Raw genomic sequence first — 27,540 nt, 5'->3', positions numbered from 1 at the left:
AAAATGTTTATCTTCCCAGCCCCTAGCCCAATGATATGGACTCTATAAACTCTCAATGATAATTTTCTTGTTCAGTCATTTCAGTCATGTTCAATACTTTGTGACTCCATTTGGGTTTTTCTTGGCAAAAATATCGGAGTAGTTTGTCATTTCATTCTCTAGATCACTTTACAGATGAGGAAACTGAGGTAAATAGTTAAGTGACTTGCCCAGGGTCACACAACTAGTAAGTGCCTGAAGTTGGAATTGAATTGAGGTTTTCCTGACTGTAGACATAGCAGTCTATCCACTGTGCCACCTAGCTACCCTCAATAACAATAGTTTCATTTTAAATTTAATCCCCATACCAATATGATAGGTACAGCCTATATTACTATGCCCATTTCACAGATGAAGAACCTGAGGCTCCAAGGAAGTAAGTGGCTTGCCTGTGATCACAGAGGGCCTGGCTTAATAGTAAGCACTTAATAATTGTTTATTGATTAGTTGATTGATTACACAGCTCATAATGTTAGAGATGGGATCCAAATCCAGATTGTGACCTGTTGAATTATTGGTGGGTGAGCCTACATATAAATTTGTATCTCTCAATTAGTATCTATTTTCTTTGAGATTTACAGAGCACTTTTCCCACAAGAACCCTGGGAGGTAGGCAGTGTGAGTATCTCTATTTTATAGATTTAAATCTGTGGCTCAGAGAGGTTGTGTCATCATTGTTAGTAAGCATGAGAGCCGATATTCTGACTCACCAGCCTTTGGGTTTTTTTCCCTTCCTTCCATTCCTCTCTTTCTTTAGTCCTTCCAACTCATGATTCCCATCCTTATGACAGCTGCACTCTTGATTTGAAATTGCCTTGTATAATCAATACTACCATGTAGTCATAAGTTTTAGGCTGCTCTGTAATATTTGAAAGTTTTGTTGTGGCAGTTCAGTTGTTTCAGTCTTCTCCAACTCTTTGTGACCCCTTTTGGGATTTTCTTGGCAAAGATATTGGAGTTCTTTGCCATTTCTTTCTCCAGCTCATTTTATAGATGAGGAAACTGAGGCAAACAAGATTAAATGACTTACCCAGGGTCACACAGCTGGTGAGTGTCTGATGCTGGATTTGAACTCAATTCTTCCTGACTCCACTCCTGGCACTCTATCCACAGGCTACCTAGCTGCCCCTTGAAGGTTTCACAGAACATTTTTTTTAACATGAGAGATATTAAGATCACTAAGGTATATACTATTTGAAAGTAAAGCATATGGATAATAGTTCAATAAGTAGGACCCTTTCACAACACTTGTGTGGTAGGACAGAGCTAATGCCTACCTCACAGGTGAACATTTTTATTGGATTCAGTTATATGTAAGAGGACAGGAATTAGCATATTGTATATTTGAATTCCTGTAACTTTTACCCAGCTTCTCACAGGGTTAACCATGCTTCTTTTTTCTGTGTCCAATTTTTTTCCTTCTTCTAACCTCTCCTTTCTTTTTTGATTTTTCAGTGAATCCTAATGCTTTGGGATTTTATATTATAGTTTGTCATTGAGGAAAGGATGGGAAGCTTTGTTTCCACATTCCATTTTTTAAAAACATTTCACAGATTTGCCTCTCTCATTATATGTCTCATTATTTCCATATTAATGAGTAGCTTTTGGGTCAAAGTCCTTTTGGGTCAAAGGAGTGAAATTAATATTATGAAAATCATTCCTGAATTAGAGAAATCTAAATAAAATCCAATACGTTGAAACTTAGCAAAATTTTAGAATCAAGTAAACAATTTGTGAACTTTAACTAATTATTTTTTTTAAGCAATTGGAGTTAAGGAACTTGCTCAAGGTTACACGGCCAGTTATTTCTAGGTGTGGTGCTAAGTATCTGAGCCCGGATTCAATCCCCAGATCATCCCAACACTGGGGCCAGTGCTCTTACTCACTGAGCCACCTGGCCACCCCTAAGCAATTGGGGTTAAGTAACTTGCTCAAGGTTACATGGCCAGGTGTTTCTGGGTGGGTGCTAGGTGTCTGAGCCCGGATTTGATTCCCAGGTCATCCTGACACTGGGGCTGGTGCTCTTACTCTCTGTGCTACCTGGCCACCCCAAACTAATTAATTTTTGATAGTGAGAAAAAGCAGAGTTTATACTTGATTAATCTAAGAAGACTTCTTGGGGGAAGGAAAATGTCACACACTATTTAATTCAACAACTAAATTTCTCTTGGGGGACTAAGAAGCATATAAAATCTATAAGAACCTGGTAAATATAGGTCTATCATGTGTGACTTATGACATATTTCAAGTTTTGGTCGAGGGTAAATAAGCCAGTTTTCCAGTCACCAAGAACCCCTGTGATCTTCAGGGTAGTATACATAATAGTCACAAGTAATGGACAGGTATGGTTTGTATTTTTTTTAAAAATTAGAAAGGAATGTTATTATAATCATTGAGATCCAGCATAAGAATAAGTTACAAAGAACAATCTCATTTCTTTTTTTGACAGGGTTACTAGACTGGTAACATGTGGTAGACTCTTTTGACCATGGGTTCTTGACCTTTTTAAAGTCATAAATCCCTTTGGGAGTCTAGAGAATTTTACAATATCAGAAAAAAAAATAAAATGCATACAATAAAAACATTATGTTACAAAGGAAACTAATTATATTTGGATACTGTTATCAAAATATTTTTAAAACAAATTCACAGATCCCATATTAAAAATTCCTGCTTATGGACATTGTATGTTTCACTTTCAGCAAAGTATCTGATAACATCTCTTATTAATAACCTCATGGACAAAATAGAATTGTGCCCTATATGAAAACACATAGGTGATTTATAACTGGTTGATGACCAAAGCCCAAAGAGTTTTAGGTAGTATATTATTGTCAATCAATTCAATAAATATGTATTAAAGACCTATTCTGTGTCCGATACTGTACTAAGCACTAGGGGTACAAATAAGAAAAAGAATCCCTGCCCTCAAGGAGCTTGCAATCTAGTGGAGGAAGAAAACATACAAAAGAAAGCCTGAAAGGGATGGAGGGAGGGAGGGAAGAGGGAGCATGTTATCTATGGAGTAGAAGCTAAGAAAAACTGCTAATGGAGAATGGAGAATTATTAGGGAGTCAGTATCAGCCTTGTTCTGTTGTTTGTATGGAAAAACAGATGCTGTAAAGTCATTATAATTGGTGGCATTATCAGATTTGTAGATGACATGAAATTGGGAGGGATGCTTAATTTGTTGAAGGGCAGAAACATGATTCCAAGAATTCCTATAATTGGCAAAAGCTGATGTGAAATTCAGTAGGGATAAGGGTCAAGGCTGGCTTTTATAATTCAAGACTGAGTGACATAATTATAACCTAGGGGAGACATGAATAGCCAGTGGTATGTGTGGAAAGGGTATGGAGAATTTTAGTTAACTGCAAAACAACAGGATGACTTGATGGCCAGTAAAGCTAATATGATTGTTTATGTGTGTGTCTGGTCATTTCAGTAATGTCCGACTCTGTGACCTCATTTGGGGTTTACTTGGCAAAGATACTGGGTCACATAGGCTGGATCAATCAAAGGGTAGTACCCAGAACAAGAGAACGCATACTCATGGTCTACTCTGAGCTGCTCAGTTAATAATTCAATTCTGATTTTTAAGAAGAACATAAATTAAAATGGCAAATCCATATGAGAGTAAGTAGAATGGTGAGAGTCTCAAAAATGATATATGAGGGGATATTTGGGAGAACTAGGAATATTTAGCCTAAAGAAGAAAAGATTTTAGAAAAAGCAACTATTTTCCCTTAAGGTTTGTCATATGGAAGAAAAATTATGCTCATTTAGTTTAGCTCCAAAGGACATAACTAGGAGCAATGGGTGGAAGTTCTAGGACTCATTAAAAGGGAGAATTTTCTAATAATTAGAGTTGTCCAAAAACAGAATGGATTTTCCTGGGAAGGATGAATTTCTTGTCAGTGGAAGTGTTTTAGCAGAGGCTAGTTGATCATTATCAAGGATGCTGGAGAGGCAATTCATGCATTGGGCAAGGAGGGAATCTAAATAACCCTGAAGATCCCTTTGAATTCCTAGATTGTGATTCTTTCATTCTATCAAAACAATAATGTAAGAATAACACATTTAAAGGTCAATTTCATCATCAGGCAGATACTGGTTTGCATGTAATAACACCATTGCCTTACATTGTGTTTTTAATAGTATTTTTGTTTCCCCCCCAATTACGTCAAGACAATTTTTAGCATTCATGTTTACAAGATTTTGAGTTTCAAATATTTCTTCCTCCTTCCTCTCTCCTCTTCCTAAAATGGTAGACAATTTGATATAGATGTGCTATCATGTAGAACATATTTGCATATTAGTAATACTTGTAAAAGAAGAAACATCAAAAGAAAAAAAAACATGATAAAGAATAAAGTAAGTGGGGAAAAAAGTGTGCTTTGATTTGCATTCAGAGTCCATCAGTTCTTTATCTGGAATGTGGATAGCATTTTCTTTTGTGAGTCCTTTGTACTTATCTAGGGTCATTGTGTTGCTGAGAAGAGTTATTCATAGATGATCATCACATAGTATTGCTGATACTGTGTACAATGTTTTCCTGGTTTTGCTCATTTCACGTTGCATCAGTTTGTACAAGTCTTTCCAGGATTTTGGGAAATCTGCCTGTTCATCATTTCTTATTACACAATAGTATTCCATTACATTCATATACCACACCTTATTCAGCCATTGTCTAATTGATGGGCATACCCTTTTAAATTTCCAATATTTTGCCACCATTAATAGGGCTGCTAAAATTTTTTTGCATGTGTAGGTCCTTTTCTCTTTTTTATATCTTTGGGATACAGACCTGGTAGTGGTATTGCTAGATCAAAGGTATGCACATTTTGGTTGTCCTTTCGGCACAGTTCCAAATTGCTCCCCAGAATGGTTGGATCAGTTTATAGCTCCACCAGCAATGCATTAGTGTCCCAATTTTCCCACATCCTCTCCAACATTTATCGTTTTCCATTTTTTGTCATATTAGCCAATCTGATAGCTGTGAGGTAGTATCTTAGGGTTATTTTAATTTGCCTTTCTCTAATCAAAAGTGATTTAGAGGCACTTCATTATATGCTTATGGATAGCTTTGATTTCTTCATCTGTTCATATTCTTTGACCACTTATCAATTGATGACTGTCTTGTATTCTTATAAATGCAATCCTCTACATATTTGATAGATGAGGTCTTTTATCACAGACACTTGTGGTAAAGATCATTTCGCAGTTTTCTTCTTTCCTTCTAATCTTGATTATATGGATTTTGCTTGTGTTAAAGCTTTTAAATTTATTATAATCAAAATTATTTATTTTACATATATATATTATTCCTTCTTTGATCCAGTACTGATGAGAGTAAGGTTCACGTGATGCCCATCACCCACCCTCCCATCTTCCTCTCTACTGTAATTCATTTTTTACACTTCTTCATGTGAAATAGTTTATTCTATTCTACTCTCCCTTCTGCACCTGTGTACTCCTCTTTCTCATCTCTTTCTTATGTTATTCCCTCAGATTCACCTTATGCCTGTATCCTCTATCATTATATATAAACTACTATTAGTGGTACAACTTTTAATTACAAGTATCATCTTCCCATGTAGAGATGTAAATAGTTCTGCTCAGATGAGTCCCTTCTATTTTCCCTTTTTATCTTCTTAGGTTTCTCTTGGATCCTCATATTAGAGATCAAATTTCTCATTCAGTTTTGGTCTTCTCCTTCTCTTTTTTGGTCTTCTCTATGAAAGCTTGAAATCCTTCTCTTTCATTGAATGGTCATTTCCCCCCTAGAAGTATGCTTAATTTCACTGGGTAAGTGATTCTTGGTTGTAGTCTTAGCTCCTTTGCCTTCTGGAATATCACGACCAATGACCTCTGATCCTTTAATGCTGCAGATGCTAAGTCCTATGTAATCCTGATTGTGGCTCCCTAATATTTGAATTGTTTCTTTCTGGCCACTAACAGTATTTTTTCCTTGACTTAGTAGTTCTGTAATTTGACTATAATGTTTCTTGGAGTTTTTATTTTGGGATCTCTTTTCTGAGCAGATCAGTGGATTTTGCCCTCTGGTTCTAGTATATCAGTTTAGTTTTACTTGAGAATTTCTTGAAAGATTCTGTTTGGTCCTCCTTTTGATTATAGCTTTCATTCATGAGACATTGTCTCTCCTGGATCTATTTTCCTGGTCAGTTGTTTTTCCAATGAAGTTTTTTTAAAATTTTTTTCTATTTTTTTCGAATGTCTTTGATTGATTCTTGATGTGTCATAGAATCATTAGTTTCCACTTACTCAATTCTAACTTTTAAGTAGTTATTTTCCTCAGTTAGCTTGTGTATTTATTTCCTTTTGCATTTGGCCAATTACATTTTTTTAAGGAGTTGTTTTCTTAGATGGATTTTTGTATCTCTTCCCATTTAGTCAATTCTACTTTTTAAGTAGTTGCTTTCTTTATTTCCAAGCTGCTGACTTTTTTAAAGATTCCCTTGCATCACTCTCAGTTCTTTTCCCATTTTTTTTTTCTATATCTCTTGTATGATTTCATTTTTGAACTCTTCCATGAGTTCTTCCTGGGCTTGAGACTACTTCCAATTTTTCTTTGGGGTTTTGCCCATAGATATTTTGACACTTGTCCTCTTTTGAGTTTGTCTTGGTCTTCACTGTCACCACACTAACTTTCTATGATCAGATTCTTTTTGTTGTTGTTTTATGCTCATTTTTTTACCCTTTTCCTTTCTTTTAAATTTAAGTTCTCCCAGGATGGAAGGTGCACTGTCTCAGGTTTCTTGTGCCAAGGGCTGCCTGCAGGGTCATGTGCAGCACCTGACCTGGCTGTTTACTTGGTGTTGCACTGATGTTGCTCTGAGACCCATGGGAGACCCTTGTGTCTGGTGCTGTACTGAGGGTGTAGGGTGGGGAGGAGTGGCTGGTGTTGCTGGAGTCTGTAGGGATCTGGCAACTTACCTGATGCTAAGCTAATGCTGGTGTTTGGCATTTTCTGAGGCCTCTGGGGGTGTTTCTGTGTTTCCCTGGGGCTACACTGAAGTCCATGGTTATCTGGCCTCTGGAGGGCCCATTTGCCCTGGGCTATGCTGAAGCACAGGGAGTTGGAGCTGGAGTCTGCCCATTCCCATGGCTATGCTGAGGCATGTGGGAGGAAGGGAAAGGTTCCTGGTGTTGGGGTTTGCCTACTCCACCACGCTGGGGCTCAGGATCTCTCACTGATTTGCTAGGGTAGGGACTTGCTGTTGGCTTACTGGGACACTTCCTGTCCTAGACTGTATTCCCCTTTTCCTTGAGTGGAGACAGATCTGTCTTGGTAATCTTCCAAGTTTGGGGGCTGAAAAATTGTTTCACCCCTATTTTATGGTTGTTTGGAGGTAAATATGGGAGAGTTACTGCAATTTACTGCTTACTCCACCATCTTGGCTCTCAGAAGTCACATTGGTATTTTTAAAGCTACATGTAGGGGTTTGATTTTCTTCTTTTTTTCTGAGCAGTTTTAATTTTTTGGAAAAATTAAAATGGTGAAATACTTGACCAGCTAACAGAAGTCTTAGAGGGTTATGATGGCTATTATTACCTGTGTATTTTGGCTAATTAAAATGAAAAAAAAAATCTTTCATTGGGGGTTTACTTTGTCCTCTGAAGCTCAGAGCTTAGCTTAGTCTATGGCATGTCAGATAGAGAACCTGGAGAGAGTGCATGTCATTTCCTCAATTCTTGCTTTCTTACTTTCGTGGTTTAAACTCAGGGACTCCAAGAACTGTTGAGGTGGAGGCTCTGCCTACCCCCAAACTGTTGGAGTTTCATGATGTTTTGTGGTGGAACCTTCTCAAAGAATTCAGTCAACCACCTCTAATCCAATTATAGGCATTTATTGAGATTGATGCCTCTCATGAAGAGGGCTAAGTTCCAAGAGGAGCCAGCAACTTTAGAGAAAGCAAGATGGATTTTTATAGGGTAAAGATGCAATTAGATAACAGAAATTTACATAGAATAGAGGAATATAATTAATATTAAAAAGGTAAGAGGAGTTTGTTAAGGGATTAGGTAATGGAGGAGGGATCCCATCTATGGTGCGGTGGTTAAACATTCTGGTCATTCTGCCCTCCAACTGGCTAGCTATGGTGGTCCTGTCTTGGGCTAGATGGATGATGTGACTGTGATTGCACACCTGTTTCTGTGGGAATGGGTCTGGGGGCAGTGACTAGGTAGAGGCAGTAGCTAGGTTCCCATCATATAGACACACCTGCTGTTTCTGTGGGAACTAAGCATTCAGAGACACACCTGTTGTTCCAGTGAGCAGTGAGGCATATACAAAGAAATTAGGACATTGGTGGGAGGGGGAACTAGGTAGGTGCAGTGGACCTGCTGTTCACTAGGGCCAGGCATATAATGAAGTTAGAATATTGGGGCTGGAGGCAGCTTTATTAGGGTCCCATCATTACTGAGAAAAGTTAAGTCAAAACTTATGTATTAAAAGACTTGCAGGGGGCAAAAATTTCTACTTACTGTATCATAGATATGCATAGTCCCTTACCACAAATTCACAAAAATCATTAAAAACACTTTTTCACATCTGAGTTCAAATCCTTCCTCTCACACTTAAATAGCTATGTGATCTGTGGCAAGTCACTTAATCACCTTTGGGCTCAGTTTCCTAATCTATAAAATGGACATAGTAATAGCATCTATTCCACAGGGTTATTATGAGGATCAAATGAGACAGTATGTGAAAAACTCTTTGCAAACCTCAAAATGCTATATGAATCATTATTATTACATAGCATGATATTAAGTTGTTTTTAAAAATGCAAATTCCATTATACATTATGTTTCTTTTCTTCATTTTAGACTGTATACCACTTATCTTCTAGCTGTTGTACCCTTTTATATTTCTAAGACCATTTCTGTTCATTTCTTGGAAGTTTCCTCCCAATCGAGTAGTAGCTGGTTCACAAAGTGCTATCCAGGGACCCCCTGTGTCAGTGAGAAGCTGCCCAGTGCTCCTGGTGGAGGAGATCCTATCAAGATGAGAAATCTTTGACTATGGTTTTAGTAATGAGTTTTGTATCTTTCATCTAAGGTCTTGCTTGGCTAATTTCAGAGTGGCTCATTACCAGAGGTTATCCATTAGATTATTTTTGTTGTTGTTCAAAGCAGCCTACCTATTAAAATGTGGAGGGGCTATCCATACTCATAAAATTCTAGAACTTTTTATATGCTTAAGATTCTCTTGGTGATATCTTATTACCATTTCAGTCATTAACCCTGGTGAAGTTTCATGTTGTGATTTCCTGCTCCCACCCCTCAGAAGTAATCAAAGTAGACGGCCCTTGAGTCTCTTTGACCTCCAGAATTTTTATTGGCCCCTAAAATGTTTGGATAAAATTAAAGAACTATCTCTGAAATCATCCTTTATACACTAATTTTTGCCACGCTTTGAAAATTTGTCTGGTTGTTTGTTTATTCTGATTACCTCATGACTGCTCAATCCAGAGGCTTAGATTTGTGGTATTGGAACTGAGAAAAGGGGACCATCAATTTTGTTTTTTTGAATCTGTGTCTCTACTAACCTCTTTCCCAAGTCTAATGCTGTAGAAATGTTAGCCATCTTTCAATAACGGCTGTAGAATATTTACTGAGTACTCCAAATGTACCAAGTGTTGTAAAAATAAATATTACAGTGTAATCTTTATTCTCTGAGACAAAAGTGGTGACCTTTTTTGTTTTGTGTTTGTTTGGGGGTTTTTGTTTGGTTTTGGTTAGTCCCCTGATTGAACAAGTCCACTGAAGACTGCAAAAATAAGTGCAATTTAATTTTAGTGAGTCTGTACACAAGCTTTTATTTTATACCTACCATGTTTCAGGCGCTGTGCTAAGTGCTTTTTTAAGGTGAGAACTATAAAATATTCAGCTCCCTTGTTTTAAAAAATAAAGATAAAGACACAAAACTTTACTGTGAAGTACAACAAATATAAAATTTAGTTTTATATCCTATGCTCCAAGGAGGAGGTAGAGAAAAAGTAGATTAGTGAGGAGGAAGAGAGACACAGAAAGGAAGGGAAGCCAATTCAGTTTCAATTCTCAAAGAGAGGGGGACATTAATTAAAGATCTACAGCATACAAGGGACCATGCTTGATTTCAATGAATATAAAGGAAATAGACAAAACAGCCCCTGCTTCAAGTAGCTTAAATTACCTTGGAGAGGAAATAATGTTTATGTAGATGTTATGTTAGATTATACCCCCAAATTCATTTGTTTTATGAGCTTCAGAGTACTATTACCTGGTTTTTCTACTCCAGTGTCTCTCCACTCCAGTCAATCATTTGAACTGCTGTTTAATTCCTAAGGTATAGCTTTGATCATGTCTTCTGCATTACTCAAACATCTTCAAAGGCTCCCTATTTCCTTGCCAAGAAAATCTACTTTTTCTTTGACACTTATGGCCTTCCACAACTTTGCCATAACCAACATTTCCAATCATATCTTCATCACTCCCCTTCATGAATTCATTGTTTCCAAACTAGACCATCCACTGTCCTCCATTAATTCCTTTGGATTCCTAGCTTTTGTATTTTTTTCTCACATTTTTCCCTATTCCTGGATGACCTGATTCTACCTAATTCCTAGTCAACTTTAAAGTCAAGAAACCTTCATGATCTGTTTAATCAGAAATATTCTGGGGGCAGCTAGGTAGCACAGCGAGTAAGAGCACCAGCTCCAGTGTCGGGATGACATGGGGATTGAATCCTGGGCTCAGACACTTAGCACCCACCCAGAAACACCTGGCCGTGTAAGCTTGAGCAAGTTACTTAACCCCGATTTCTTTAAAAAGAAAAAAAAAAGAAAAGAAATATTCTCTTTCTCCCCTGAACAGAAATTTGTATTTCCCTTTATATTTATTTAAGTTAATATTTAATTCATATTACGAATGTTTCTATTATCTTACATTCTTAGTTATTTGCGTTCATTACTTTAGAAAGCAGTGTGCCATAATTGCAAGTAATGTGGATATGATGGATGTAGTGGTAGAAAGTTAGGATGATCTGAATTCAAATCCTGCCTCCTACACTTACCACCTATATGACCCTAGGTAAATTATCTACCCTCTTTAACCCTCAGTTTTCTCATCCACAAAATGAGGACAATAATAACACCTATCTCATATAGTTGTTGTGAGGCTCAAATGAGATAATACATTTAAAGTACTTTGAAAACCTTAAGGGTATATAAATGTGAACTTTTATTTTATCTTCCCTTCTAAACTACAAACTCCATGAAGGTAGAAACCATTCTTCTAGCAGAATGCTTTATTCATGGTAGGTGTTTATTAATTACTAACTACATGTTTCTAGCTTTTGAAATGCTGATTACCTGATTAATAATTATTCTCTGATCTTCTATTGCTTTGACTCTAAAAATCTGAGATGTTTCCTTTTGAATATATTAATAAAAAAATCCCATTGAAGTGGAGTAGGGAGGAGGAGGAGAGAGTTTGGACTGCTGAGAATATGAAGAAAAGAAAATGAGGCCTGAACACAAGGGGTGGCCTGGGAAAACAGGGAGGGCCTGGAAGTCAAAATGAGGATGATGAACAGGTTTTGGAGGAAACTGAGGGTTTGGGAGAGTTAGAAAGCCACGAAATGGTGAAATTGTAATAAAAAAAGTTATAGAGTTTAGTATCATGAAGATAAGATACAATTTGGTATGCTGGTGAGTTCAAAGGTATCTTCACCACTGTCTCTAGCTTCCCTTAATAACTCATTCTTTATATTGATCCCAGAATAGGTTTCCTGCTGACAAAATAATTTTCTATATTTGATCATTTCACTCTAACCAAAAAACTTCAGCAGTTCCCCATTGGCTGTCAATGAAAGGTCCAACTTATTCACTTGATATTTAAAATTCTCTAAAATCTGGTACTACTCTATGTACCCAGACTTATATTTATCTTTCCATGCACTACATGCTTTAACCATGCTGGACTATTCTGTATCCTATGCCCTCTTTCTATGTAGAATCCTTTTAACTGCCCTAATAATATACATATCAGTAAAGGAATGTAAATATTTTAACTCTATTGAGTCCCTTATGGTTTCTTTTATATATTTACCTTTTTATACTTCTCTTGAATCTTGTATTTGAAAGTCAAATTATCTATTTAGCTCTGGTCTTTTCATCAGGAATGTTTGAACGTCCTCTGTTTCATTACATTTCCATTCCCTCCTCCCCTCCCCCCCAAAAGTATTATACTCACTTTTACTGGGTAGTTTGTTATTGGTTGTAATCCTACCTCCTTTGCCTTCCAGAATATCATATCCCAAGCCTTCTGCACCTTTAATGTGGAAGCTGCTAAATTTTGGGTGATACTGACTGTGGCTCCAAGATATCTGAATTATTTCTTTCCGTCTGCTTGTAATAGTTTCTCCTTGACCTAGAAGTTCTGGAATTTGATTATAATATTCCTGGGAGTTTTCATTTCGAGATCTCTTTCAGGAGGTATTCTTTGGATTCTTTCAGTTTCTATTTTAACCTCTGGTTCTAGGATATCAAGGAAGTTTTCCTTGATAATTTCTTGAAATATGATGTCTGGGTTCTTTCTTTGATCATGGGTTTCAGGTAGTCCAATAATTCTTAAGTTATCTCTCCGCAATCTATTTTCTAAATCAGTTGTTCTTACAGTGAAATATTTCACATTTTCTTCTATTTTTTCAATTTTTATAATTTTGTTTTGTTATTTCTTGATGTCTCATGGAATCATTAGCTTCCAGTTGTTAAATTCTAATTTTTAAGAAATTATTTTCTTTTCTGAGAATTTTTATATCTTTTTTTTCCTTTTGAAGGGCAATTGGGGTTAAGTAAATTGCCCAAGGTTATGCAGCTAGTTTTGTGTGTGTGTGTGTGTGTGTGTGTGTGTGTGTGTGTGTGTATGTGTGGCTGTGTGTGGCTGTTAAGTGTCTGAGGCCAGAACCGAACTCGGGTCCTCCTGACTCTGGGGCCTGAGCTTTACTCACTGCATCACCTAACCACCTTTATATCTTTTTTCAATTGGTCATTTCTTCTTTTTAAGGATTTCTCTTCAGTGGATTTTTGTGCATCTTTTACCATTAGGTCAATTCTGTTTTTTTTTTTAAGGTGTTATTTTGTTCAACAATTTTTGTGCTTCTTTTACCAAGATATAGAGTCTATTTTTTATAATTTTTTCATCACTCTCACGTCTGTTTTCCAATTTTTCCTTTACTTTTTCTATTTCTAACCAGTTGTCTAACCTTACCCTCTCTGGGCTGGAACTCTCGAAGCTTCTGCTGCTGCTTCGGCTGCTGTTGACACCATGGCATGTGTGGACTCCAGATAATCCTCCTCCACCCTAGTCTCACAGACTTAACCTGCCAATCTCTTAAATTTTCTTAGACCAGAAAAATTCCTGACCCTGACTTTTTATTGGCTGCTGCCTCAAAATTTAATTTAAGGTGCTATTTTAAAGTTGTTTGGTGTGGAATATTGGGAGAGTTTAGCTAGGTGGCTTCCTCTAATCCGCCATCTTGGCTCTGCCAGAAATAACATTGTTTTTAAGGTACTATTTTCTTCAGTATTTTTTGTTCCTCTTCTGCCAAGCTATTAATTGTCTTTTTATGATTTTCTTCCTGTACTTTAATTTCTTTATCTAATTTTTCCTCTATCAAACTTATTTGATTTTCAAAATTGCTTTTGAGCTCTTTCAGTAATTCTTATTGGGTTTGTGTCCATTTTACATATCTTTTTTTGAGGCTTTGAATGTAGCTGTTTTGATTTCATTATATTCTTCTGAGTTTGTTTCTTGATCTTCCCTGTCACCAGAGTACCTTTTTATAACCAGCTTCTTTTGTTATTGTTGTTTGTTTAGTTTTTTACCCTATTCCTTGATTTTGAACTTCATGTTAAAATTGGACTCTGTTCTCAGCATGTTGAGGCACTGTCTGAGCTTTTTTGCACTGCTATTTTCAGAGCTAGTTCTGGAGGTTTGGAAGTTTTCAGTGCTTCCAAGGTGGGGTGATCTGCAAAGAGATGTGATAATTGTTCTTCTGTTCTGTACTTTGGTCCTTACTTGAGAAGGGTTCCTGACCCTTTGGAATTGCAATTGATAATGCCCTTCAGGGCCCCTGATCCCTTGTGACCAAAAGCAATACTGCACCTCAGGACTTCTGCTCCCTCTGGACTGAAAGTACTCCTCTCTACCCCTAAACTATAATCCAGAAATGGGTATAGGCAATGGATTTACCAAATAGCATCTGGTCCTACATCTAATGCTATCATAGGTGTCCCTTGTAATCTCTTTTCGATCAGTTGCAGGTCCCCCTACTGTCTCTGACTTGAGAACTCCTGAAGCTGCTGCTGCTCCTGTTGACAATCTACTGATCTCACCACTTGTGTTTGATGGTTTTCTGGTCAGCCTCCACCCCTGTGTCACATATCTTTCTTTCCAACCTTATACATTTTCTTGGGCTGAAAGACTATCTCATTCAGACCTTCGGTTGGCTCTGCTATCCCAGAATTCAATTTGAGATGTTATTTTAAAGTTGCTAGATGGGGCATGTTGAGAGAATTCAGATGAGTGCTTTCACTACTCTGTCATCTTGGCTCTGCCCTGAAAACCCCTGTTTATCCTTACAATTTCATTATGTCTACTTTTTCAATTTTTTTCCTGTGGCATCGTTCTTTTTATTTTCATTGTTGTAGTTGCTTTGTTTATTGTTTTCTTGGTTTTCTTGTTTCACTCTGCTTTAGTTCTATCAAATTTTTCTGATGAAGGTTCAGTGTACAAGATGGATAACCCATATGTCTATCTGTCCATCCATCCATCCATCCATCCATCCATCCATCCATCCATCCATCCAATCATTCATCCATCTATCTTATCTATCTAGATATATTTGATACCAGTTTTATTCCCACTTGACAACACTTCTTATCTAAAATTCATTGTATTGTCTGTGCAGAAGCTTTTCAGTTTCAGGTAATCGAAGTTATCTATTTTATTTTTTGTAATTGCCTCTATCTCTTGTTTGGTTAAGAATATATCTTTTACCCATAACTGTGAGAGGTACTTGACCTGCTTCTCTTTTAATTTTTTTATGGTATAATCTTTAATATGAAGGCCATGTATCCATTTAGAATATATTATGGAGTGTGGTGTAAGCTGTTAGTCTAAGCCTAGTTTCTTCCAAACAGTTTTCCCAGCAGTTTTTATCAAATAGGAATATTCTTCTAGGTCCAAGCACATCTTTTAGTCATGATACTTCTGTTTATAATACACAGTTTTTTCTTTTCTCAGAGACAAATGTGAAGGCATCTGGAAAGACACAGGAAGTCTTAGTGGTGTGTGGAAAACAGGACATTTGCTTTATTAAGCATTGCTTTCTTTGGAGCTATGTGTAAGGGCATTTATTATCAGTTACGTAGATGGCATTATAAAAACACAATTTCCAGGTCATGGAAGAGTTGAAGTTAGTCAGACTTCTGCCTAGGACGCATTGCCCTCAAAATGAATGAGAAATCACAGGTTATATATAATATCATGGCCTGAGGTGACTGAGCTCTCTACGGATGCAAGCTTTTTACGATCTTTTTTATAATCTGTTTATTCTTCCAGAGTTCTAACAGAGTATGTTTTAATTCCAAACAGAATTTATTATTGGGATTTGTCACTGCAAGTTTTTTTATTATCATTATTAAATAAAACAGATGTTTCACTTTACTAATGCCAAAGTTCTTCTCTTATATACTTTTAGGGCAAGATGAAGGTAGGTCAACAACCAGCCTTTCTGGCAAAATACTGCCTATGAAAGTAACCATGCTTCCATATCCACAGTTGCCTAATTACTGGTTTTAATGATATGTGTAAACATACGGCTACAGGGCATGCCTGGCTCTCTCTCAGAACCATCTTGGGATTAGCTCCTCTCTTGGAAGCTAGTCCAAAACTTAGTACCTCCTCACATCTAGCTAATTTTAAATTGCACATAATTAGAAATATATTTTCTAAACAAGGATTTCTCTTTTTTGCCTCTTCTATATTTTTCTAAAGCATCATGTTCTTTTTAGAAGTACCTAATAAGTCTTTTAACTGATGACATTTTTTTTGTAATTTTTTTCTTTAAAAAAAAAGAGGGGAGGGAGGAGTAAGTAAAATGGAATAAGTACTAATCTTCCATACTGGGCTCCTCTTTCTGGCCCCACCAAAAAAGAAGGCCAAGGACCAAAGCTTTTGTGGACCCTGGGATGAGAGCCTTTCATGGTGTGTTTGTGGTGGAGGATGTTAGGGTTGGAACATGATGGCCTGAGAGCAAGAGCAGCAAACATGTCTTAAGTGCTAGGTCCTGGGGAAAATGCAAATTTTGAAGATGATATGGTCAGTGATTCAATAAGCATTAATTAATCATCTTTTAGAGCAGGGGTGGGGACCCTGGGGCCTAAAGGCCTTCTAGTTTGTTGGGTGTGCCCTTTTGACTGAGTCCAAGAGTGTCAGGTACTGTGCTGAGCTCTGGAAAAACAAAGAAGGGCAAAAGACAGTCCCTGCCCTCAAAAGAGGTGCTCACAATCCCAAGAATAACAAGCAAACAGATATGGACAAAGAAGTTATATACAGGAAGAGTTGGAAGTAAATAACAGAAAGAAGACACTAGAATTAAGAAGGACTGAGAAAAGTCACTGTCCCAGTGAAGTTTACAACCCAGACAAGGATAACATATTATTTCACACGCTAAATATTAGTGTGGCACAGAATAAAGTATTATGTGAAATCCAAGGGAAAAGCTTATTATCCACTAGGGAGATTAGGAAAGGCTTTGTGGAAGAGATGGCATTCAGAGTAGGCTTTAAAGGATGGATAGGAGCTCAGTAAAAATAGAGGGGGGAAGGAGTGAAATCATTCCAGGTATATGGAACAGTGGGAACATGCATGATGAGGACGATGATGGGGTGTGAGTGTGTGTGTGTGTGTGTGTGTGTGTGTGTGTGTGTGTGTGGGACATAACAACTGTTCTAGGGGAAAGAAAGAGCAGACACACAGTCACAGAATTAGGATCTCAGAGTCTATCCAATCCAACACATACCTCACTAAGCATTATTCCTTCCACATGTCTCTTCTACAGTAACATCAGCAAATGGTCAACCTTTTCAGACCTCACATAGCATCTAATTTGCACCTTTTTATCCCCTCAACATACACTATTTGTGTTACAATTATTTGTGTACAACTGCATGTTAGTCAGGAACTGGGTGTCCATTATCCAAAGATAAACCTAGTTCAATTCAGAGATGCTCATCACCAGAAGGTAGGCCATATGTTTCTTTTGGCCACTGGGATTCATAGAGATGGTCTACTAAAACACGGAGATGGGTATTCTCTAAACCTTGCATTATCTCCCAATCTCCCCAGCACAGTGCTCTGCACACAGTAAACACAGGGTATAGTTGTTGGACTGAATTAAATACTAAAAGACTAGGAAGAAGGTCTTTAGACAAGGTGAAGAGAGCCTCTATGGCAGATACATAGGAAAATATGGATTAGTGGCTCTCTCATTCTACACATGAAGAAAATTAAACTCAGAGAATTAAAGGCACTCATTCACAGTCATACTGCAGGTCAGTGTCCGAGCTGGGACACAAACCCAGTTCTCCTGACCCCAAGTGCAGTAGTCTTTTCAGTATGTTATGCTGCCATCTAAAAATTACTTATAATTTACAAAGTATTTTAAGCTTTATATCTGTTATCTCATCTGACCCTTATAAAAATTCTGTAAGGTATTACCCCCAGCCCCATTATAGAGATGAGAAAATTGAGTCTCAGTGAGATAAAATGTCTTGCCCAAAGCCACAGAGCTAGTAGATGGTAGAACTAGGTTTAGACCAGGACTATTTTGAGGCTCAAGTGAGATAATGGTAAGTAATTTAAACTGTCTGCCTTGGTTTCCTCATCTATACAATGGGGATAAAATAGCACCTACCTCCCAGGGTTGTTGTGAGGATTAAATGATATAATATTTGTAAAGTGCTTAACACAATTCCTGGCACATAGTTATTATTGTTCAATCATGTCTGATGCTTCATAACATGGCAAAGATACTGGAGTGATTTTCCATTTCCTTCTCCAGTTCATTTTACAGATGAGGAAACTGAGGCAAACAGGATTAAATGACTTGCCCAGGGTCATACAGCCAGTGTGTCGGGGGTCAGATTTGAACTCAGGTCTTCTTGACTCCAGGCCTACACTGTACCACTTAGCTGCCTAAATATAGCACATAGTAGGTGCTATATAAATGTTGGCTATTATTATTATTACTAATTATGAGGAAGTTTTCCTCCCTTAAACTGAGCCTGTATTGGCTTCTCTGCAACTTCCCATGATTGTTTCTATTACTTCCCTAGAGATACTTGAAGGTAATTTTGGCATAGCCCTTAAATCTTCTCCAGGCTAAATGTCCTTTCATCATCCTGATCAAGCTCCTTTTCCTTTGGATAAGCTTCAGCTTGTCCATGGCCTTTTTAAAATGTGACTGTCTGAAGTGAATACTCCAGATGTGTTCTGACCCAACTATCACCTCCTTCCTTGGTATCGGTGTTGTACTATTGAGTCTGCAGCCCAGGAAAATCCCAGATCTTTTTTTCCCCCAGGAACCATTGTCTGGCCAGGCCTCCCTCAACTTGCACTTGTGAAGCTGATTTTTTTATAACTCTAGTGTAAAATGTTATATTTACATCTAATAATTTTTTCTTCCTCAGATTTAACCCCTTATTCTAGTAGAAGGAAATCTGCTATCTCGATTTGGTCATATTGCATAGAAGTTATTTCCTAGCCCCTAAGCTTCATGGAATCTAAAATTCTTATAAGTAAGCTATCTGTACTAGCATCCAAGTCATTGATAACAAAATGTCAAACAGTACATGACCTAGGATGCATCCCTGAGGCACTCCACTAGAGTTTTCTACTTTTTTTAACCAGGTGTTTCTGGTAAAATTTTTTGTTGTGATTTTCACATAACACAATTTGTTCTGCTGTTCTCCAATTGATGGGCATTCACCATGGTTAAAACTGAGGAATAGATTCCCAGCATCCTGCTGGGAATCTGGATGGAATGAAGTATTTCAAACCAGTAATTTCTGGTGGGTTTTTATACTGTTCTTATATGACTCAAGCCATATCTTGCCACTAGATCCAGATGACTCTGGAGAAGAGATTAATAGAAATAGAAAATAGAAAATCAGTTTCACAGTCTATACTCTTTTTTTAAAGATGAATTTTAGTTTTTTCAAATAATAAAAAAACTGCCTTCTCTTCCTCTCACATCAGCTTTCTTCAACCCCCATGCTTTTGAGAAAGGAAAGCCAAAGCCCCTCCAGCAAACATGTATGGTGAAGAAAAACAAATCCCCACATTGTACACCTCCAAAAAAATGTCTCAGTCTGTACTCTGAGCCCATCACCTGTCTATAAGGAAGCATGGGTAGCATGCTCATATTACCGCACACACTGACATTTAGGAAAATCTAAGAGAGAGAAGAGGAGGGGAATAAGCTTTTATGTTCCAGGCACTCTGCCGAGTGCTTTACCAATATTATCTCATCTGATTCTAAAACAACCTGGGAAGTGGGTGTTGTTATTATTCCCATTTTATAGTTGAGGAAACTGAGGCAAATAGAGGTTAAGTGACTTGCCCAGGGTCACACAGTTATTAAGTATCTGAGGCTGGATTTGAACTCAGATTTTTTTGACTCCAGGTCCAGTAGTGAATATACTGCACTACCAGCTGCCACATGATTGACTACGTTATTTGTTTTTCACCTTGATGTTCAATGTCATGTGAATACAATTTCCATTTTCAAAAGGGAGATGATCTCAAAAGAATTTGCAGAATATTTGGTTGTGACCCTTGTCATGACACTTTTCACATTCTATTTTATATTATCTGGATGTCCCCCTCCTGGATCAGCTTTCACAATACAGATGGACTCTCGTGTGTCTTTGAATCTCCTCTAGGGTCCAGCACAGGGTTTTGCTGGGTCTTTAATAAATGCTTGCTAAATTGAAATTATTTAGGAGACCTGAATGGGGAATTTAAACAGAGGAAGATGAAAGTCATTGTGAATGGGCAGAGGCAGGCCCATCCAGAGGACAAGATCATTTGCTGGAGCTTTTAGAGACAAAGAAATAGGACAGACACAGAAGAGTTTGAAGGCTCAGTTTAATGTCTTTCCCCAAAGCAGCTGAAAGGGGGAGTGTCTGAGGTTTGCCAGGGGCAGGCCTGGAAATTCTTATGACAAATGTTTCTCCCAGTCGCTTTTCCTAATACATCTTCCTTGTGCTGCTTTAGAGTTAAGCTTGTTCTGCATGGTTCCAGAGGACAGAACCAGAAGCAATGAGTAGAAGTAGCAAAAAGGGCAGATTTTAGCTCGATGTGAGGAAAATCTCCCTGATAGAGCTATCCAAAAGTGAAATGGGTTGCCTCAGGAGGCAGTGAGTTATCCAGCACTGGAAAGCTTTAATCAGAGGCCAGATAACCAGAGGCTTGAAATAGTTTTTTTAAAAAGCATTTTAAAATGTCTCATGTCTAAATGTGTTCTGACTAGATCAGGCTAGAGAGGAACTATCACCTCCCTCATTGTTAGTGGTGTTGCTGATTTATATCGAGTGTGCAGCCCACTAAAATTCCCAGATCTTTTCTCCTAGGAACTATTGTCTAGCCAGGCCTCCTTCAATTTGTGCTTGCAAAGTGTATTTTTATTTTTTAAATATAAAAACACTCTCTAAAAACAACAACAAAACATTGATGTTTTTTCTGATGACTCCCATGTTCCTACTGCAGAATTTTCTCCTATAATACAAGGTATGCAAATTTAGGTTTCATTCGGTACCTACAGGCCATTACCTCTTTGTTGAGAGGCACACTAGACGGTAAAACAAGCCAGTTTTATTTAAAGGACATACAATATGAAGGGCACTCAGGGCGGGCGGTGGAGATGAGTTAGGTCTCCTTGGGCATCCTGCTGGGAATCTGGATGGAATGAAATGTCTCAAACCAGCAACTTCTGGTGGGTTTTTATACTGTTTTTATCTGAGTCAAGCCATATCTTGCCACTGGACCCAGATGACTCTGGAGAAGAGAGTGAGGCTGGTGACTTTGCATAGTCCTCCTTCACTTAAATCCAATTCACTTGCAAGTCAAGACATCACCCTCCTGATGTCATTGGTCCTCTATGAGAACAAAGTACAAATAACAACAACATCTGAGTCAGGAAGGTTGGAGCTTTGAGGGAAGAGAGTGAGGAGCCTAGACTGGTACTGATTCATGTCTGTGGGCAGGATAAAACTCATGGGGAATTGGTGTTAACTGAAATTCAAAGTCCCCACCGCAGGAAAGGTGCTTTGGTCCTTGTTGCTTACTCTTAGGAAGTGATTCAGGGGTTCTGAGCTTCTCCGAAGTGTCTGTTTTAGTAAGTGGAGAGGCTATTGAAGGCATTACAGCAATCCATTGCCTTTTGTCCTTGACTACCTTAGTTGTTTTCAAGCCATCTATCTCTTTGATAATATCTTTTACATTGCTTCTCCTGTATAGCTCCACATTTGCAAAATGCTTTAGTTTATTCATTTCCCCCATGAATCTCTTCATTGCCCTTTGGATGACCTACAACTCTATGAAAAGTGTAATTATTCTACATGCCTGAAAGTAGTCCATTGTTTTAAAACAAGTATGCCTAAACTCCAAAACAATTAGACATTTTCTCTCTAATTCTTATATAGAAGGGAAATTATAAATCTTAGCAGAATGCAACAGAATGACCAAGGTGATTGGTACTGAACTATTTATTTAAAAAAAATACAAGTAACCAAAGGAAAAAAATGCCATGCTATTTATCAACTTACTTTCAACATATCTAAACTTGATAAGGGGGGGGGGATTGATTAGAGAGAATGAAAGTTTTCCAACCAATTTTGCTTCATTAAATTTCTACTATTGTTCATTGCTATCGTTAAATTGCTGCTATCCTCCAAGAAGCAGGGTTCTTTGTTTTTTCACTGGTGTTCGAAAGCCAAAAGTCATTTGAAGATTTGCTCTGGTCCTCCCTAAGCCAGTGTAGAAAGAAGGACTTCCAGAGTGGGTGTTGTGAGTTAAACCTTGTCACATACATTTCTTAAAGGTATGCCTCATTACAGTCATTACAGTATAAGTTTAAGCTTACTCCTCCCATGGAGGCTGTATTTGTGGGAAGGGGTAAACTAGGTTCTCTTCCTCCTCATCCTCCTCCTTCCTCTTCCAAAAAGCTAGGACAACTTATTTTTTGTCCAGCATGGTTTACATTTTTATTTCTTGAAATATAGCTCTGAAAAACAGGCTTTAAAAAGCCCATCATGTTTTAAATGGAGCTATTTGACTCCTTAAAACCCAAGTCACTTTTGGTTTTCATTGAATGGCCAATAATAGCCCCAACCCAAGCCTCTGTGGCTTGCTGTTTACTTTGATGGCTTAGTATAAGTGTAAGTAGCAATTTTTTTTCTGTTCTAGCCAGAAATTATGAGGGTCTTCCTCTCCCAGACTGACATCTTTTTTTTGTCTCAACTCTTACCCAGCCCTTAGTCATGGAATGGGTATGACCTCAGACAAACTGAGACCTGGGAAAGACCTTAATTTAGGAAGGTCAAGATCACGCACTGAATCCTTGACCTTTGCCAGTTGTCTTTGACCTTTGTCTTGCCACTGGACTTTTATGACTCTGGAGGGGAGAGTGAGGCTGATGACTTTGGGGCTTTGTCCCACTCATATCCAATTCATGTGTAAGTCAAGGCATCACCCTTGTGAGGTCATTGGTCCCTTTTAAAAACAAAGGATGAACAACAACTAAGCATACATTCTTTCAGGATGCAGACACTTAGCCAATTCATCCACAATTCTTCCGTTCCATTGAAGACAGCAGGAAGAATAGGGACTTCTTTGTAATTAAACAATCAAACAGACCATTCTTATACTAAGCAGGGATGAGAGGAAGACCTTAAGGAGAAATAGCCTGTGAGTTAATTCAGGATATAATGATTAAATTAGATGTTAGGAAGAACTTGAGTTTATATTAGTATGGTTTAGAAAAGGAAGCTCAGGCATTTCTTTAATTAGCTCTAAAAAGAGGTTTGGGTATTCAGGACAACAGACTTTCAAGTGCATTCATGTCAATAGCTAATTCATCTCTGAAGGTCCTTTTCAGCCCTATGAAGAAATAAAATTTCTAAAGGGTTCGAATGCATCAACTTCCCTTTACTAGCTTCCTCTTTACCCGGTCTTATGAGTGGCATAGTTAGATCAGGCTTTAGAAGGAAGCTTTTTTCCTTCAGCATAGTGGAGAAGGATAAGGCAGCTTACTATTATCTGATTTTTTTGGAGAGGGATAATGACAGGAGTGTGTGACTGAAAATGACATGTAAAACAGGCTTTTCATAATAGTGTCAGATTATCCCTCAGTTACCTGCCCATAAAGGATTGAAAGTTAACTAACTAACTAATTAGTATCATGGATCAATTAGTTATAGGGAGGGTTGGAGACACAAAATATTTCCTCACCATATTGTTAAATATTAGAACAAATTTCAATTACATCTAGTCTTTAGTCAAGTATATGCAGTTATCTTTTCCACATTGTGGAGGTCAGGGCATCCTTCCCCTTTACCCCACCAGTGATCTCAAAAATATGGGTAAAAGTTTTTGTCCCTTCCTTCATACCAGAGAAATCTGAATTATTATGGTATTAAATGATAGAATATTTTTATATTCAACAATGTAAAACATATATTTATGCATCTTTGAGTTTCTAAACTTTTTCTGTGTTGTCTGTTTGACATATCATCTGTGGCTTCTGCAAAAGTTCCCCCAAAATTCCCATATAATTTCTTATACTGACCTACAATATAGCGAAAACTCAAAGGGGAAAGTCACAATGTGGAAGGGATAACTTTAATTATGAAGCAGACACTGTCCTAAACATAGGAAATGCAAAATTAGAAATATATTACAAGGTTCCCATGCTCAAGGAGTTTCCATTCTAATTGGAGGGATATAACATATGCACAGATTAACATGAATGATGGTGGGGGTAAAGGAGAGATCCAGAGTGCTAGAGAAAAATGTTAAGAAAAAAAGGCTTATTCTGCTCATCTTGAAGGACCAGCAGCTGTGGCCCCAGTGGAAGGCAGGCTCACAGTTGTCCATTGTGTGAATGATTACCAGTAGACTCTAAGAATAGCTTCAGGATGCATTTCAGATGCTGGTTATCTGGAGCTGGATTGGATGTGGTGAGCTGTCACCCCTTGAGTGGTTGGGACCTCCTGGTGATTCTAGGTGTACATCACATGACTTGTGGACTCTGGGTTACTGTTTCCCTCAGAATGTGCTTGTCAGTCTCGGACAGCAGCAGACAGCAAGAAAAGTATCTTAGCAGAGTAGTTATTGAGAAGAAGAGGAAAAAAATGAGAGTGTAAGTCTAGTTTCTGGGTTTGAGTGAGCATGCATGAACAAAAATATGAATCAATGCAGAGTGGGGGCGGGGGGTATAACTTTGATCGTGAAAGGTTTTTGGAATAGTTCTAAAGGAAAGGGACTAAAACTCCTAGGTGTCCTGTTGGTCCCTACAGGTGGTTCCCAAGATTTTTATGGATAATGGTGATGTTAAGCCCTAAAGAGATTTGATATCTGAGGTGGAAAGTTATGAACCCTGTTGTCCCAGGGAACAGAAGGAACCCAGGAACTGAGACAGCTCTAGGACTCAGACCAGGTCTAATTACAGGAGTGTCTGCTGGGTCTTTAACGCTACCTTGCCGTTCTACAAAGAATCTCTTATCATAGTTGATGTAGCCACAGGGACACAAACTTGATGACTTTCCAGAGACCTCTCTCTAATATCTCATAATTCATGTTTGACTTGAATTATAAATAACCATTAAAAATGGTTATATTGATTCAGTTGAGGATTTTCTAGTACTTGAAGGATTGGGGCGGGGTGTGCACACATCTTTGTTCTTTCTGGTTTGAATAGCAATTGATAAATTGAGAGGGTATTAATATGTTTCCCTCATCTACTAAAACAATGACTCTCTTCAGTTTTATTGCTAATGCAATTTATTTCCGTTTTAAAAATACTCTGATTCATGGATGCTTAACCACATAGGCATTTTCTGAGTAGAAAGTACCAACATTTTAAGAGAATACCTTTTTCTCTCTATCCCTACTTCTTTTATTTGGGGGGAGGGATAAGACCTTAAAGGAGTTTTCACACATACACACACGTATATGTATGTATATATATGCAATTTATGTATATATACATGTACACATAACATGCATGTATATGTGTATATACTTGTGTGTGAATGTTTGTATGTGTATACATGTGCACATATACATGTATATACATACACATATGGGCACACATGTCTATGTGTATAGATGTATGTATATACATATCTGCTTAAATTGCACTATTGCAAAGATGTCTGTGACTGATCAAATTGGTGAGAAAATATACATGACAAAGAAAAATGATTTTTTTCATTTATTATTTATGAGGGGAAAAATCAATACATACAGAAAGCCTTTAGAGTATTACTTCATTTTCTCCATCATTAAAAAACATTTATCATTAGATAAAATGTTAATGTCAAAATAAATAGCTAATTTAACGAAATAAGTATTACATATCACTAAATATTCAGCTATGTAGTATAGTGGTCAGAGTGCAGGGCCTGCACCTGAGTTTAAATCTGGCTTCAGACACTTAATAGTTGTGTGACCCTGGGCAAGCATTTTAATCCTTTATGCCTCAGTTTCCTCATCTGTAAAATGAGTTGGAGAAAGAAATGGCAAACCACTCCAGTATCGTTGCCAAGAAGACCCCAAAAGAGATCTTGAAGAGTCAGACCCAACTGAAAAACAACTAAACATCAAGTATACAATTCTGTTGTACATTTCCTGAATACCTAATACGTGATGTACCTAGTACGTGATGGGCAGGTAAGAACAGTTGATTTCATTGGTTTGGGAAAGTAACTGTATAAATATCCTTCAACAATGTCATTCAGTCATTCTTGAACCCAGATCTTCCTGAGTCTCAGGTCTGCCTTCTACCTACTATTCCACATTACTCTGTTGGGTACAATATCTTCTAGTAAATATGGCAGAAGGTAAGTTTTCTGCGGGCAAGTTACCAGTGACTAGTGGGACTTAATAGATATTTATTGAATTGAATTAAATATAGTTTAAATAAACACACTTTCTATAAGCCTTAATGACTGCTTTTAGGTCAGAGTTGTTAAGCTTTAATTATATTAATAAATCTTACTTATATAGTAAGCACTGCAAGTGGTTTAGAAAGTGATTTTCCTCAAAATAATCCTGTGAAGTAGGTAGTGCAAGTGTCATCATGCCCATTATAAAGATTAAGAAATAAAGGCTCAGTAAGATTAAGTGATTTGTTCAGTCACTTGGGTCGTAAGTGGGAGAGCCAGAATAGAAACCAAATCTTCTGGGTTCCAAATCCAATGTTCTTTCTGCTATATTAAACCATCTTTTCACTGATTATAAGGCATATAATTAACCATCAGGAGGTGGGAACAGTAGAAAGCTATATTTGGTGTAGCCTTCAAGGTGCAGACCACAAACTAGGACAGATATACAAACAGACTAGCTAGTTTCATAGAGAAGGACAAATGTATTAGGGACAATCTAACCTGCAGATATCATTGTCTTTAACAGTGTGATTTTTAATGGCAAAGGAAAATGAGAGAGAAATATTGATTGTAAGAATAATGCCTTTTAACCTTTAAACCCTTTATAGAACTCGGGAAGACTACTGCTCTCCAAACTCAGAGTTCTATTATCTTACAATAAGAAAAAAAAAGTTTTGTCAACAAGTTTTTTAAAAATAAAATTGTAATTAATATAAAGCCTACATGAATCCTTATGTTTCCCTAGTAAAATTCAGTAGATTCTGGTGGGAGGGGGTGAGGGCTATTACAGCTGTTTAGAATTTAAGAGAACATTATCCAGTTATTTTCGGCACAGGGAACACAGGCCAGATTTCGGCACCATCAGTGGGTTTTACATGGCTCACTGAGTTGTAAAAGCAGTATTCTCAGCTTGGTTTAAAATAGTCATGCCACTGCTCAGTTATTCCATACCATTCTGACAGAGTCCAGAAGAAAAGGGACTGAAGAACTTATAGAAATTTAAGTGGCTTTTGTGACTCTATTACTTCCCATATAACCTGGTGTGTAAGTTTCCTGGAGAGTCTTACCCAATTTTCTGGATTCTGGGAAACACATTTTATTCAAGGAAATGGAGCTGTTTTTGAGTTAATTATTTCACAAAGGGTTTTCAAATATAGTCAATACACAGCATCAAAACTACTGAATAAAGTATACATATATATGTATATATGTGTGTGTGTGTGTGTGTGTGTGTGTGTGTGTGTGTATTCCTTACCCTTAC

At 37.5% G+C, this 27,540-nt stretch overlaps 1 protein-coding gene across 9 annotated transcripts in view; it reads left to right on the top strand.

Annotated features, from left to right (window-relative positions):
- The window catches only part of TMEM200A (transmembrane protein 200A), a 144,788-nt gene that overhangs the window by 33,329 nt on the left and 83,919 nt on the right, over positions 1-27,540 (top strand). For 3 of the 9 annotated variants that reach the window (XR_011166324.1, XR_011166327.1, XM_069077420.1), the window contains exons 1-2: positions 24,441-24,532; positions 25,878-26,064. The exons of 2 other annotated variants lie outside the window; for them this stretch is intronic. Coding sequence is in view for 2 of the 7 variants with exons in the window: in XM_069077420.1 (XP_068933521.1) it covers positions 26,057-26,064 (8 nt within the window). In the remaining 5 variants the exon portion in view is untranslated. Of the gene's footprint in view, positions 1-24,354; positions 24,533-25,877; positions 26,065-27,540 lie in introns of those variants that run through there. 4 more of the 9 variants (XR_011166326.1, XM_069077421.1, XM_069077419.1 and 1 more) reach the window with 3 other exon arrangements.

The sequence above is a fragment of the Petaurus breviceps genome, unplaced genomic scaffold (genome assembly GCF_028583685.1).
Source record: "Petaurus breviceps papuanus isolate PSGF00001 unplaced genomic scaffold, PetGlider_PUasm1.0 90977, whole genome shotgun sequence".
In the NCBI taxonomy this organism is placed as follows: Eukaryota; Metazoa; Chordata; class Mammalia; order Diprotodontia; family Petauridae; genus Petaurus; species Petaurus breviceps.
Note: the sequence above shows the minus strand (reverse complement) of the source record. Positions and strands in the feature narration are given on the sequence as shown.